General features: G+C 37.5%; 1 protein-coding gene across 1 annotated transcript; it reads left to right on the top strand.

The window, feature by feature from the left end:
• Positions 1-6,387: 6,387 nt before the first annotated feature.
• On the top strand, positions 6,388-11,464 carry LOC107661702 (NHS-like protein 2). The gene is made up of 4 exons (XM_016451441.1): positions 6,388-6,509; positions 8,290-10,213; positions 10,306-10,423; positions 10,771-11,464. Exons 2-4 carry the CDS (start codon positions 8,371-8,373, stop codon positions 11,036-11,038), a joined length of 2,229 nt encoding a protein of 742 aa, XP_016306927.1. The 5' UTR covers positions 6,388-6,509; positions 8,290-8,370; the 3' UTR covers positions 11,039-11,464.
• Positions 11,465-16,281: the final 4,817 nt, after the last annotated feature.

Here is a 16,281-nt window from a genome sequence, read left to right as displayed (position 1 = left end):
CTCATCAGCATTTCCTCAAATGTCCCCAAATGGCCAAATATTTTAAAATATATTTCAAAATATGTATTAAAAATGGCCAAAAAATAAAATTTACCAAAATGTTAAAAAATATATTTCTACCCACATAACTTTTGGCCCTTTTTTGTCTATTATATAAAATATTATTTATATTATATAAAATATAAATATATTTTTTAAAAGCATTTAAAAATGCATTTTGCCCTTCACATACTGTAGCCTATCTCAGTCCAAGAAAATACATCCACATTTACAACAGCTTTACTGTTTACAGCTTATATTTAAATATATATTTTGTCTAGAAAAAAAATGGCAATCAATGGACATCTGTTTTGATTTAAGAACATTAATATTGAAAAAAGAATGATCACACCATTGTATAAACATTAGATACTGGAACTACTACCGAATCTTTCCATAGACATGGAACATTAGCTAACTTTAATTTTAATTTTTTTGTATAATAATTGATTAGACAAAACTCTGAAAGCTTCTCCGCATAAGGCATGCCAATACGTAATATTTATTAATACTGAAATAATATTTAAAATAATAGATGCTTCGTCAAACGCTTTCATGGGCTGGTGCTGGCCATGGTGCTGATTGTAGTTGATGGAGTTGACGCCAGATGGCAGCAGAGTCACATTCAACTATAACCAGGGCTGTCTGATGATGCAAATGTGATCCTATGGCTTCTTTTTATTTGTCAGCAACATTTAGGATGAATTCATCTTCAATGATATATTAAATATTTCTAAATGTCATGAGCAGTCAATTACAATACCAAAGCATTCCTGTAGTCCAACCAGTAGAAAACGGCAAAATCAACAGACTTTTTCAAGAAGAGATGACTTTGATTACCAGGGAAGGCATGAACATGTAGACCTTGAAGGCAAAGATGCTTTACACCAAACATTAGAAAAAGTCCAAGGCACTTCTCCTGGTACAAAGGGTTATAGTGCCTTTATTATTGTTTTGGCTGGTTGCATTATACAGTAAGTCATTAACTTGTTGCTGGGAGTCGTGGCCTAATGGTTAGAGAGTCGGACTCGTACCCCAAAGGTTGCGGGTTCGAGTCTCGTTCCGGCAGGGATTGTATGGGTTTGCATTTCTGCCACAATTCTGCGCGCGAAATATCATATTTTGAGCGCACAAAAGTGCATTTATGCAAGTTGATATTCTGATCATATTTTTTTCCAAGCACATTTGCTTTACACATTGTAAAGCAAATGTGTAAAGCAAAATATCCCATATCATCAAATTGATTTCCGTGCGCTCGAAATACTTTTTCTCTGAGTATGGGTCACCATACTTGGCCACATGTCACTTCACTTCACGTTTTAAAAGAAAACTACACACTGACTGATACATTTCGGCCTTGTTTCACACTTTATCTACATTCATTTGAGGTATCAAATGAATATTTTTAGTATTCCTTTTATAGATATTAATTGATTTCACACATCACAAAGAGGAAATTGGGAGCAGAATTAATCCAGCTGAGAATATCCTACAATTCAAGGCGCCCACGTAAAAAATAATGTTTGTCTTTTAGTCACTGAGTTTATATATATATATATATATATATATATATATATATGATATATATGCTTATAGTTTAGTTTGATCTGTCATGTATTTCCCACGGGCGGCTGAATCACTCTCTCTTGTCTTACTTAAAGAAAACCACAATTTAAGTAATCTTACAGTCTCAGATATTTCAGCCTGAATCCTCCCCATTTCAGTATTTTTTTTAAAGGAACAGTTCACTCAAAAATGAAAATTTCCTGAAAATCAACTCACCCTCAGACCATCCAATATGTAGATGAGCTTGTTTCTTCATCAGATTTGTAGAAATGTAGCATTGCATCACTTGATCACCAATGGATCCTATAAGCGGTGAATGGGTGCCGTCAGAATGAGAGCTGATAAAAACATCACAATAATCCACAAGTAATCTACACCACTCCAGTCCATCAGTTAACATCTGGAGAAGACAAAAGCTGTGTTTGTAAGAAACAAATCTATCATAAAAATGTTTAAACTTCACACTGATCCAAAATATCCATAATCCATGCTTTCTCCAGTGAAAAAATCATCTAATCTGAATCAGGAGAATAATATGCAAGCACCGTTTACAAGTGAAAACAGTTCAAAAACAAATATGTGGGTGGATTTTGATGTGAGAGGACAACTGTTTAAAGTTAAAATGTCTTTATGATAGATTTGTTTCTTACAAACAAGCAGATTTTTGCTTCACAAGATGTTAACTGATGGACTGGAGTGGTGTGGATTACTTGTGGATTATTGTGATATTTTTATCAGCTGTTTGGACTCTCATTCTGACGGCACCCATTCACTGCAGAGCATCCATTGGTGAACAAGTGATGCAGTGCTACATTTCTCCAAATCGGTTCCGATGAAGAAACAAATCTACATTTTGGATGGCCTGAGGGTCAGAAAATTTTCATTTTTGTGTGAAAATATTCCCTTGAAAATCTGAAAACTGGCATCTCTCTGGCTCTTCCGTGAACGGCTATCTGTTCCAGTTTTATCACAAAACAAATAGATACCAAATGTGTCCCAGTTATTGATTCAGTAACTAATCTAGCAGTATTTTAAGGCATATGTGAGTACACTTAATATTAATCCAAATTGTTTTAAAACCGACTTGTTTTAGCGTGTCCCATCGTAGGGGAGCAGAATTTCCTAGACACTTGGAAGCTGACATTTGACTTTGACTAGTAAGCAAACACTCAAACCATCAAAAACACTTCTAACACCCTAACAACCACAATAATAACACTTTGGTATCATGGCAAAAAAAATAAAAAACAAAAACATGCAGTCAAGCATCAGACTACAAAAGCCCTACGAGACCAAGCCTTTTATTTTGTTTATCACTCTAGTTTTCTTGTGATCCTGATTTACACTGTACAAAAAAAAAAAAACTACCATTTTCAGTTCAAACATTTCATCGGCATCTCTCTTACTTTATTTCATAATCACGCAGATGTAGCAAAGTCATTCAGTTTAGGGCATATGTCACATACCCATGATGATATGGGATATTTTATACATTAAGGGAAAGCATATTATAATCTCACACAAATTGTTTGTGCACCCTATGTTTGAATTTGCTCGATATTGCCTTGATGTCCCTTAAATTACAGTTTTTGCAGTGTCCTTTTTTGAAGTGAATGGGTCTTGAGGTCAAAATAATAACAATATTAATCTTAAATCTACTTTTAAAATACAATATGTCCAAAATACATATATATATATATATATATATGTATTTTGCGACTGTAATTGTATTACTTTATTTACTTTTTGATGAGTTCTGGTGTACTTCCAACAGCAGATGCCTTTTATGCTGTTTCTTCATGTTATTCCAGACAGACTGGATGATGATCAGATCTCTGTATGAAGCACTGTCTGTTGTCAGACAAAAATCTCACTGGATTATTACAATTAATGGCAATAGAAATGTTTGGAAATGTAAAATTATATCCTGCTGACACACTAAAGCAAAAGATAGAAATAACTGGCTTAAAAACTGTTTTGTTTTTTTGTGTGAAAAAAAAAATATATATATACAGTATATATATATATATATATATATATATATATATTAGATTATATTTATATTTATATTTTATTTTTATCTTATTTCACTTTTCTCTTGCTTTTTATCTTAACTGAAATGTAGTAATTAGCAAAGATCATCTGAAAATCATTCAGGTTGTATTCCTTTAGTGTTAGCTAAACAAACTCACTCTGAATAATGAAGCTGCTGCTCTTGGGTGTAGTCCTTATAGTTTGTGGTTTCAGATCCTCCCCAGATGCTTTCTTGATTTTGGCCATTAGTTCACCCCATCTTTATGCAATCTAGAAACCAAGCTTTGTGTTTCCTGTCACTGTGCACTTGAGCAAATCTGCTTCCTCTATTTGAAGGGAGTGTCTCTTGTTTTGTTTGTGGCTTTGGTGACAGTTTTTAGAAGAATGATGTCAACTATGGAACAGCACCCATGACTGAGGACATGCACTGAAACTGAACTACTGAAAAAAAAAACATTGAACATTCATGCTTTATCAACTAGTCTCTTGATGCAAGGCACGATTTCAGTGTAGCTGCCATGCTTAACTTATCCCTGCCGGATATACTCTGTCCAGTCTGATGTCCTCCCACCGCCAGGGTAATGCGAGTTACATAATCAGATTACTTTTTTCAAGTAACTAGTAAAGTAACGCATTACTTTTTAATTTGCAAGAAAATATCTGAGTTACTTTTGTAAACTTTGTTTTTCCATTGATTGACTGATAGATCTCCTGTCCAAATGTCGAGAGAAATCAGGAGTGAGTGCAGAGACGTTGTGTGCGCTGTGTGAACATGATGTTACTGTAGTTCTAGACTAGATGTGAACATGCATTTACTCATCTCACTTGCACAAAAACAGATTCAGTGTTTCTCAAAATTAATAAAATGAAAGTTGCAAAGTCAGAATATGATGCAAACCTGAAATAATTAAATATGTTAAATAACTAATATCCTTTATTTATTAAATCCAATTTTATTAACCAGTGTCTTTGCTGCTGACCTTTGATGATCCAATTCAAACATACTAATAAGCAAAAAGGACTTTAGATAAACATAACATTTATGTTTCTTTCCTTTTCATTGCTGAACTTTGACTTTCTTTTCCTGCATCCTATTCTTAATGCAAGAATGGCAGCAGCTGAAAGGTTTGCTTGAGCTGCGCCCTCTACTGTACAAAACATCACTGTACAAAAAATATAACTTTTTTATATTAAAAACAAACAAGCAAGCCCAGGCCAAATGAGAAAACGTAATGCAAAAGTAACATAATGCATTACTATCCATAAAAAGTAACTAAGTAAAGCAATTACTTACTTTTATGGAGTAACGCAATGTTGTTATGCATTACCAACCATAAAAAGTAACTAACAAAATTAGTTACTTTTTATGGAGTAACGCAATATTGTAATGCATTACTTTCCATCAAAAGTAACTAAGTAAAGCAATTAGTTACTTTTTATGGAGTAACGCAATATTGTAATGCATTACTTTCCATAGAATTAACTAAGTAACGCAATTAGTTACTTTTTTATGAAATAACACAAGATTTTAATGCATCACTTTTAAAAGTAACCTTCCCCAACACTGCCCTCTGCTATGCTTTACTGGCCGAAGATTCAAACTGCAACCTGTGCCGAGCATCTAACGAGGGGTTTCAACAATCAATGTTTGCACCTTTCACGACGGACTTCACTAGGATGAACTGCTGCGGCTTCCAGCCAGACAGCAAGAGAATCGCCTACATCTTAGCCTTATGATGGACTTCTCCATCAGGCACAAACTGACCATCTCAGTCTTAGGATGGGCTGCACAGAAAATACCTCATCAGTCAACACTTAAGAACTAACCTTGTAGTTCAATCAGCTGTATGTGAATTATTTTCTTGGATCTCCTTACATGATTATATAAATCAAATTGGATGAGGCATCTGTGAATACAGCAACCGTTACCGTCTATGATTATACATCACCCCGTTTGACCCTCTGTACTAATAGTAAAACATCTTCAAGCACTCCTGGTCAGAGCTCACTCATGCTGTTAAGTGCAAGGCTGCGCTGAGTATTACCACATGAAGTTTTACGATCAAACGGGCTTGTTATGCAACTGAGTTGTGTAATACTGAATGATTATATATTTCACACCTCTTCAAACATGCACTCACACCACCTCTGTTGTTGAAATGTGGAAAATGCAGAACAATGGTAAATGCCTGTTTCGCAGTGTTCCTGAAAATGGGTGGATCTGACTTCAAATCTCACTCGCTCAGTTGTGAGAACTACACCTGCAGTGATATGCATGAGAAGCATCGCTGTGACTGCGATCTTTTTGAGTTGTTTTCATACCATACTGCAATGCTGCACAAAGTGAGGACAATCTGTTTTATCGAAACAATTGCTGCATTGGTCCTATTCATTTGCTTAGACTAAATGTTACATAACATTATTCCTAATATCAACTATGAGATCACTGTTTCTACGTTAATGCACCCCATGTGATAATCAGAGTAATTGCCAATCCATACAGGTGTAGTATGATCGATAATATAATATAGGTTACAGTGGATTTTATTGAAATTTCATTTTAGATGAGAATCTGCTGCCATCGTGGATTCTGACTTATGGCTGGGTATGTAGCTGTTTTTAACAAGCAGCACAGTGAATTTTCCAGTGTCTCTGAGGATTTGGTGTTTATATAATGTCTCTCTCTCTCTCTCTCTCTCTCTCTCAGCATTCAACGAACTTGAACTCGGAGAGGAAGCAAGCAGCCCACTTCCTATCGTCATGGTAACAGCATGTGAATGTGTTGAGCCAGAGCAGCGAGCTAGAGAGAGACAGCGATAGAGTGGGAACAGCATCACACGGCACGGCTTGGTCTCCAGAGCGAATGAAAGGTAAGACGAAGGGGGCTATTTTGAGGACGATTGGCTTTGACCATCCTCAGAGATCTGGGAAATGTGCATTACTGCATTTAAAGGTTTGTTGATTCCATGCCTTTGTCTGTGACGTTTGTCCTCTGCAGCAATATTGTGTATTTTGGCAAAGTGACCTCTGACTTTGGTCATGTTTCTTAAATGGGTTCATTTAGCCTTGTATTTTGCCTAGTTATTTCAACCTGTCATGGGTGTCATGCACATCAGTATGGTTACAAAACATACATATAGCAGCAACGTCACAGTGCACACGCAGGAGCATGTGAGGAGCAAGATGTGTGCTTTTTTTCAGTGTTTTGTTGATCTGAATTCCTGAAGATTTGAAGATTCCTTTGGTAACAGCGCTCGTGACAACTTTCATGTCGACCACTGGTCAGTGATACCACTGATTATAAACACAGAGCGACAGGTTGTCGAGGTTTGAGCAATAGAAAAGCAGGTGTAAACATTTGGTATCATTTTCAGAGCGAGCATCGGGTTGATGGCGTCCTTCTCAGCAAGAAGCTTGGGACACTCTACAGGTCTCGTTTAATTGCAAAACCATCAAGTGAAGGGTGGAATAGCTTCAATTTTAGATTCAGTCTTTGTATTTTCTATTCCTTCCTTTCTATTTCTTCTCTTAGACATACTGCATCTGCAACATTTTAAAGATGTCCTTGCATTTTTAAATATAGTTAGTAATGGCCTGACTCTGTTTTAAGTGAATACAATGAATGCATTCACATAGATGGTGGTGCGTTTGGCTGTCTGAGACACTTTAAGGATTTTTAAATAGATAAATGGACTTCAGTTTTGAATAATCTTGTCATTTTCTTTTGAAAGGTATGAGAAGAGTGCGAATATTCTGTGCAGTCATTCTGGTTTTGTTATTTTTCCAGCAAAGAGGTGTAATGTGACATCATCACTTAATTAATATTATATTAATAATGAGTATATTATTTTTGCCCAAGGCCCCTTAGGCTGCACGAGATTGAGGGGGAGATGGAAATGACAAAATCACAACTTTAAATGCCCATTTTTATTTCCAAGACTGGCAAACCATAGATTTTCTTTTCTTTTATTTACAACAGAAAGAATTATCGTCAAGGCCAGCCTGGGTAAGACTTTAGTAAAGGGACTAATTCTCACTATTAACTAGTTGCTTATTAGCATGCCTATTATTAACATATTGGTTGTTTATAAGCACATATTCTGCATGACCATATTCTACATCCCTAATCCTACCCCATACCTAAACTTAACAACTACTTTTACCTAGTTAATGGTTTGTAAATAGCGAGAATTGAACCTTAAAATAAAGTGTGACCCCAGCCTGTTTTGGCCTTATAACTCTCATCTGAGCATTAATTGTCCCTACTCTTCAATAAAATAACATGATGACTCCCTGCAGTATGTATTATACAGAAAAGTTAGCTGTTGTACTACATTTGGTAAACAGTAACTTCATCAAAGCAATCATGCGTCTCATTGTCCATCGCCAATCGCGATAAACGCATGTGGAAATTCAGCTGAGATTTCTCTTGAGTCTGCTTTCTGTCTTTATATGGATTAACAGGTAACTTTTGCCATGGCAAACACCCACTCATGTGCCAAACAAAGACCAAGATTCCAAACTTTTTAGTCCACTCTGTTTAAAGCATTTGGACAGTGATGCCACCCATGAGTGGAAAAGAGATTCAGTATTTGCTTTTATTGTATAGCATCACAGCCCTGCAATGAATTATTCTTTCTGTCGCCCCAGGTTGTGTATTTTCAAGCTTGAAGGAGCTAATGGAATATCTCTGCAACAGATTCATGGGAAAGTGCTGAATTAAAATCGAAGATGGAAAACACAACCTTGGTTTGTTCTGCCCAAGGCGGCTGGTGCGGCCCGAACGTTTCCACCTTTTCATCCGAGTGGGATGATAGCGTGAACTCCTTCCTGATGGCACCTGATGTGATCAAACCGCCTCCACAGTTCCAGGATCCAGAGGAGCCAAGCCAGGCATCACCCACTAACTCTGCTGCCGTGATAAGACGAGATAAAGATTGTGTGAAGAAAGAGCGTAGGAGTCGACCAACCAGTAACATAGAGCTCCACAGACGCTCCTTGTCACTTTCCACTACTGTCAACTCCAACCCTGCTGTGGCCCGGCGCCGGTGCGAAAGCTATGCACTTTCATATCCCAGCAGCAGCTCAGAGGATAGCGGCAGCGACAGCACCTCCACCAGGAGGGGAGATCGACTCCCGGATGCAGTGCCGCGATCTAGGTCCCGAAGCATTGTCCTCAAGAAGGCCAAAAGGAAACCGGCTCCACCTGTGCGAACAGTGTCACTGCAAAGGCTCGTGGCGAAGAATTATTCAGAACACAAATTACAGGGGCTTCCTCTGAAAAAAGACGCCCAAAGCATCATGATATTGCCAGATCTCATTCCAACCTCAAAGCAAGAAGTTGGTAAGAGCAAGAAACCAACAGCTGTAGCACCTGGCAAGGCACTGAAGACGTCTGTCTCTAGTCACCGAGCACTAAATGAGCTTCGATCCAGCGAACCATGCAAGTCGGGCTTGGGCCCGTCCGTGGCAACTACAATAAACGAAGGTACCCCTGGTAATTATGAAATAAACACATCCCCGTCTTCTTCCCACTCCTCGCCCTCCCAGCCTTCCATCTCTTCTCCTTCCAAACGCTTCGGGTCGAACTCTCCATCGAGTGGCTATGCAAGCCAATGCGAAACACCCACTCAATCAGTCCTGTCCTCAGGACCTTCTCAGCTGGGCGGCAGAATGCACCATAAGCCTTCCAGTGTTATTCCTGGCCAAAGGGCGAGAAACCGCAACGCAAGGCTATCTCTTCAGCTTCCTGAACTTCAGCAGCACACTCCTGATCCAGAGCCTTCCGTGGTTCAGCCAAAAGCAAACCGCCGCTACTCGGACAGCACCGAAGCCACCAGACCCAAGCAAAGGATGAGTAACAGTTTGTTGATCATGCCAGTGGTTACTCAGGAGGATCTGAACAACATGCGTTTACGCTCTGTTAGCAGCTCCGATCTTGAGAATGCGCAGGAGACTACAGCGGACATTATCGAGGAGGAGATCTCTTTAAGCCCTACAAACCACCAAAAAGCCAAACCTCCAGTGGCTCCCAAGCCCCAGAGAAATAAGTGGCCACCCAATGCCATGGTTCAGCCACATTTTGGAACAGCTTCTGATCCAGAACCAGTAACAGTCAAACCCAGTGAGAGACCGGAAGATATTTACGCAATGATTAACAAAGTAAAACCCACACCCACAGTGACTGTACCATCTCAAAGTACTGAGCAAGCACATCATCTGAAGCAGCAGAAGGACTGCTACTTTTGGGAAGGACATTCTCCACAGCCAATGAGAGAGTCCCATCAGCCACAGAATCCAAATGTGCTCCCCTTCAGCACAACCACCTGCTCTAACCAATATGAACTTCATAAGAAGCGAAGAGCTCCACCACCGCCTCTGACGAAGACACCAGCTGTGGACAATTCACTTCATTATAACTCAGCTGCTCAGAAAAGCCCAGACGATTCCTTGTCTCCAAGTAAACTCAAGTCTCCGAAGTCTCCGATCTCTGCAAGTCAGTATCATGTTACCCTATATGGCGTCATTCCATCTTACCCTATGGTCATTGAGCAACAGCATTCAAATGCACCAGGTAAGAGAACTGTAATAGACTGAATTTTGTCTTTCAGTTTGTGAAACTGCTATATACCAATGCTCATCATATCCAGTTCTTAACGTCAACAGAGAAGAGGGACCGAATGCCCGACCTTGGACCTCTACAACTGGTAGGAGAGGAAGACGATGTGTTTCTTTACAAGTCCAAATCTCAAACAACGGAGGACCTATTCACCATAATTCACAGGTTAATTAGCACTGCTACAAAATACACCCTTAAATATAAAGGTGCTTAAAAGGCTCTTCACAGCGATGCCATAGAAGAACCATTTTTGGTTCCACAAAGAACCATCTCTTTCTTACCTTATTCTAATCTGAAGAAGCTTCTTTCGCCACAAAGAAGCTTTAGTGAAACAGAAAGGTTCTTCAGATGTTAAAGGTTCTTTATGGAACCATTTAGACAAAAAAGGTTCTTCTGTGGCATCGTGAAGCACCTTTATTTTTAAGAGTGTACTGTTGTTTCCAGTACAGCTCCAGTCTTGTTTTGGAGTTGACTTCTAAATTCTGTACTCATATCGTTTTCCCATTTTGCAGGTCTAAAAGAAAGCTTCTGGGTCGTAAAGACTCCTTTGAAAACAAGCAGGGTGACCCAGGCACTCAGACACTCGGCAGTGGAGCGTCCAAAATCAGTTCTCAAAATGACAACTTCATGGCTTTTCTGAGAAGGACAAGAAGTGCCAAGGCTAGTTGCGGTGAACGAATCTCAGCCACAAAGCTCCTCAGAAGCTCCAAGCCCACGGCTACCATCGCAGCAAACATGACCCACTGCAAAAATAGCTATGTACAGTCACATGGTCCATAAAGCACATTTTTTTCCCAGTCATGTTTTATATCTAAATTAGTTTGTGACAAATGCCATGTTAAAGTTTCTGAAATAATATATTAAAAGAATCAAGAAATCGCCTTGTAAATATTTGCTTTTGTTTTGAATAAGATCTAAAGTAGAACATTAAGAAGTTAAAACGTATGTATATCTTCCTGAAACACATATGTTGTTGTGAATGATAACAGAATGATTCACATTTGTAAATTCAAATATAGCTTTATGTGTTAATGTAAATATAAATGTTTTAAGAGTTGAGACGCTATCCTGAGAAAATGTTACAGTTCTAGTCACTATGTTACTGAATATTAGAACATAAATAATTTGTTGTGTTTGGACTCCCTGCCTTCCATAAGGAAGACTATTGTATATCAATGACTGTTTTAAAGATGTTCTGCTGTAGATTTGCACATGTTCAGTATATTAAATTGCTTTTCAGAAGTAACTCGAATATTTTTGTGTTTCTCAGAACATTCTACAGTATATTCACCCTTTGCATGCATTTCAGTTTTTTTTAATGTTTACAGAAATGCATATTTAGTATTGCATAGTTTAAGCTGTGATCTCAAACAGGAAGTGTATCTATCATGTATCTCGTCATATTAAAGTACCATTAAATATGTGGGATGTGTGAGGAAGAGCTGCCAGACATAACAAGGAATAATTCCTTACGAATTAATATAATCTTCAGGTTGCATTGCTGATTCACACACCCAATTACAGAGCGGCAAAAACAAAACAAAACAGGAAAAACACCCAGAACACGTGAGCAACTGCTTTTTATATTTAAAATATACCAAAAATATTGCACATCATGTTTGTGTCTCTTTCTTGCAAACTGTTATGAAAATACCAATATTAAAAAAGTTAATATAATCTCAATAGTAAAATTACCACCACCTTCTCACACAGGTGTCTCCTCTTTTTGGTATTATTTACCCGTCCATCATATTTATGGCAAACGCTCTGCAGAATGTTTGAGACTCTGCAGCCTGGCTAGCAACACTGGAAATATGATATTCCAAGGATTCGGTCAGAGGATCCGCACTAATGATTCTCGAGATACCTTGATAGATTTTATTGTTCTGGATACAGACAGTCACTCCTGGGATCTGTATCCTACTTACACTGTGGATTTACTGACTAACATGGTCTGATACTTAGGCAGGCCTATCCATTTTATCCATCTATCTCTCTATCTCTCTGTCTATGTCCTGGGTCGTGTTTCTGTCTTCTGTGCTCTTTTGTTTTTTTTTTCAGGGTGGATCCTCTGTTATTGCTTCAAGTTTCCATGTCAGCAGTCCTGGTAACATTTCTCATGACGTTTTGGTTATTTCATATGAATTTCACAAATTATACATTTGTCATTGCATGTAGCACACAAGCTATAATTCCCATATTACAATACATACATCAGCCAGCATTTAAAAAAATATCAGCTTGATGTTATTGACGGTGCTGTCAGTAGTGTTTGTTTATATTGCACTTTCTGATATGGCAATTATCTTTGGCTTTTACTGACACCTAGCGGTAAGAATGCAGCATGATACAATTGCTTTTGGAAAATCACAACTCTATTTATTGCATGTCTGTAGTAACTCATTAACTCATGCTTCAATACCTAGTTATAGAACATGTGCCTGTCTTCCAACAATTAAAATGAAATAAAATATCCTGACACACAGTGCTGAAATGAGCAGCCAGATAAACGACCCACCTTTGATGAAATATTTGAACAGGTGGACATTCATTTTATTACTATTTTGCCCGGTTTCGCATATAAGGCTTAAAGCAGCACTCCACTATTTTTGAAAATAGGCTCATTTTCCAACTCCCCTAGAGTTAAACAGTTTTACCGTTTTCTAATCCATTCAGCCGATCTCCGGGTCTGGCGGTAGCACTTTTAGCTTTAGCTTAGCATAGATCATTAAATCTGATTAGACCGTTAGCATCTCGCTCAAAAATGACCAAAGAGTTTCTATATTTTTCCTATTTAAAACTTGACTCTTGTGTAGTTACATCGTGTACTAAGACCGACGGAAAATGAAAAGTTGTGATTTTCGAGGCCGATATGGCTAGGAACTATACTCTCATTCCGGCGTAATAATCAAGGAACTTTGCTGCCGTACCATGGGTGCAGCAGGCGCAATGATATTACGCAGCACCTGAAAATAGTCCCCAGGTAACTTCCAATAAGCCTATTTTCATGCGCTGCGTAATATCATTGCGCCTGCTGCACCTTTTAAAAGGCACCTCTTATGCAAAATTCACTTTTACATGTTGATTGAACATTAATGTGTTGGCAGTGTGTGTACACAACAACCCTATAATGATAAAAATCCACCCGCTACTTTTTTTTAATCCCCATTAATCATAAGCAGTGTCTCAGAGCAAGCCGATCACAGAATCCGTAAAATATGACATCACATTTTACAAGCCCCACCCACAACTATTGACGGACACTGCCATATTAGCAGAGACCCTGCCCTGAGCCGCACACTATCCGCCATGTTTATCTTCACGCTAGAACATTTAAAAGAAATATCTTCTTATTGAAGCTATAGACGTTATTCAGTCCAGAGCAGTGAGTGATTTTCTGCTTTTATTTTATTTTTTGGGTCATATTAACAGCGTAGACAGCAGTATAGGTACTGTATATTACGCTGCTGACACTTAATACACAGATCTAATATAAACATGTGATTTCTTTCCCAGCTGTTTAACTTCACAGACATAACCGACTGTGTTTTTGTAACTTGGTGTTTTTAACTTAAACTTGTGTGTGAAAGAGAACTTTCTGTGTGTGCGCTCAGAAAACCGTATATCAGAAATGTAAAATGGTTTTAAAACGCATGATTTCAGTGCGATAGACATAATAATCAAAACTAAACAGATGCTTTTTTAGCAGAGTATCTGAGATAAGAGCTGTAACGGCGCAGCTCTATTCTGGAAAAGGGGGCGGGGAGCAGCAGCTCATTTGCATTTAAAGAGACATGCACAAAAACAGCCTGTTCTGCTTCCACTCAAAATAGGCATTTTCAAAATGATATAATAAATGATCTGTGGGGTATTTTGAGCTGAAACGTCACAGACACATTTTGGAGACTTATATTACATCTTGTAAAAAGGGGCATAATATAGTACACTCTAAAAAATGCTGGGTTGTTTCAACCCAACTTTGGGTCAAATATGGACTAACCCAGCTGTTGGGTTAAATTTTTTAATTAAAATTTTAACCCAAAAGTTGGGTTAGTCCATATTTGACCCAAATTTGGGTTGAAACAACCCAGCATTTTTTAGAGTGTAGGTGCCCTTTAATATATATAATATGGGGCTATATAACTAATTGATTCAGATCCCATAAAACGTACATCTAAATTATAAATATACATTACCATCAGTAACATGTTTTTATGTTTTTGAAAGAAAAATGCTCTTATGCTCACCAAGGCTGCATTTATTTGATCAAAATACAGTAGAAACAGTAAAATATGTTTTCTACAGTTATATATGTTAAAATTTTATAATTTATTTCTGTGATCAAAGCTGAATTTTCAGCATCATTATTCCAGTCTTCAGTGTCACACGATCCTTCAGAAATCATTCTAATATGCTGATTTGCTGCTCAAGAAACATTTCTGATTTCTGAGCATATTTTTGTGGAAACCATGGAAATGGTTGTTTCAGGATTTTTTGGTGTATAGAGTTAAGTTAATTTATTTGAAATAGAAATCATTTGAAGTTTATAGAAAATTGGTTGTCACTTTGAAACAACTTAATGCATCCTTGCTGAATAAAAGTTTTTTTATTTTTTATTTTACTGACCCCAAAAGTTTGAATGGTATTGTAGAGTTTAATATTTTGCTAACATGCAAATTGCAAGGCCCGTTTGCGGTGACAAAACCATTGATGCATGAAGTGGAACCAGTGAGTTGAACCTGAAAATACATTTATAATGTTAACACATTATCAAATGTCATCCAGCAGATACAGATAGCTCTTATACCGTATAGCTTCATAAAAAATTAAACCCAAACCACTGACACTTAACTACAACCACAACCAGGGAACTGGAAAACATTGCATGAGAGTGTGTATGTATTGGCTGCATCAAACATTTTTGAAAAGTGAACTGCTCTGCACAGCTTTTGCAAGCAATTTGTACACTGTTGATGTATTCAGTTGCATCATTTACTTCTGATTAGGACGGTTAGTTTAGACAAAACAAACCTTAACGTAATTTGTTCTTCAGGTCCATGTGTGGCTGGCGTGGTGGGCCTTACTAAGCCACACTGCTGCCTGTTTGCAGACATCAACAGCACAGCGTCCAGAATGCAGTCCACAGGATTGCATAAGTCTGATTGCAGACATTTTGCTAACTTTTAAGTTGCTAAAGGTTTCTTGAAGCATCTTGTAAATGCTGCCATATGCGTGTGCGTGTGTGTGTGTGTGTTAATTGCTGTTGTTCTTTGTTCACTTGCTGTGCATTTTCATACTGTGTGTCCTCTATTGTCCACAGAATATCGAATACATATCAGTGACTGTAGTATCTGTTAAGATGCTTCTGGAGCTGAAAGAGGGCTACAAGGTCAAACTTTGTGGAAAAACTGAGCTATATAGATTTGAGCTCTTAATTTGCACTGTAATTATAGCCAGTCTGTATGTGCAATTCCACAAAACTGGTAAACTTTAAAAATAAACATATGTAAGAAATAGGCTTTTTTTTTAGAAAGGAACATTTAAAAGATAAAAAAAGAATTAGGGAGAATCAAATCAAATAATTTTTGTGGAAATTTTATGAATATTAGGTAATCAGTAAAAAAACAACTGTAGTCTGATTATGAGTATTTTAAGTAATATAATCATATTGCAAGTTTTTAAGTTTTGGAATCTGAATACATAATCAAGATTATATGTAATCAGCTACTACAAAGCAATAAATATAACTAGATCTAAATCTGGAGGATCACTTGTATTATCATTATATATAATCATGATTTGATACGCAGCTCAACAAACAAATATGTCTGTCACGTTTATGAATAAAAACAATTGAAAATGCAGCTCTTTGGAATGCAAACACCATTGTGGAACCTGCCTTTTGAAAAATGGGTTTCACTATTGGACATTTTTATTCCATACATGTTTAAACTATCCATTTAAAAGAGTTCGGACATTCATATTTGTCACTGACCAGATGCAAAGGTTTTAGTGAAATGCTT

The sequence above is a fragment of the Sinocyclocheilus anshuiensis genome, unplaced genomic scaffold (assembly GCF_001515605.1).
Source record: "Sinocyclocheilus anshuiensis isolate Anshui unplaced genomic scaffold, SAMN03320099.WGS_v1.1 scaffold207, whole genome shotgun sequence".
NCBI lineage: Eukaryota > Metazoa > Chordata > Actinopteri > Cypriniformes > Cyprinidae > Sinocyclocheilus > Sinocyclocheilus anshuiensis.
Note: the sequence above shows the minus strand (reverse complement) of the source record. Positions and strands in the feature narration are given on the sequence as shown.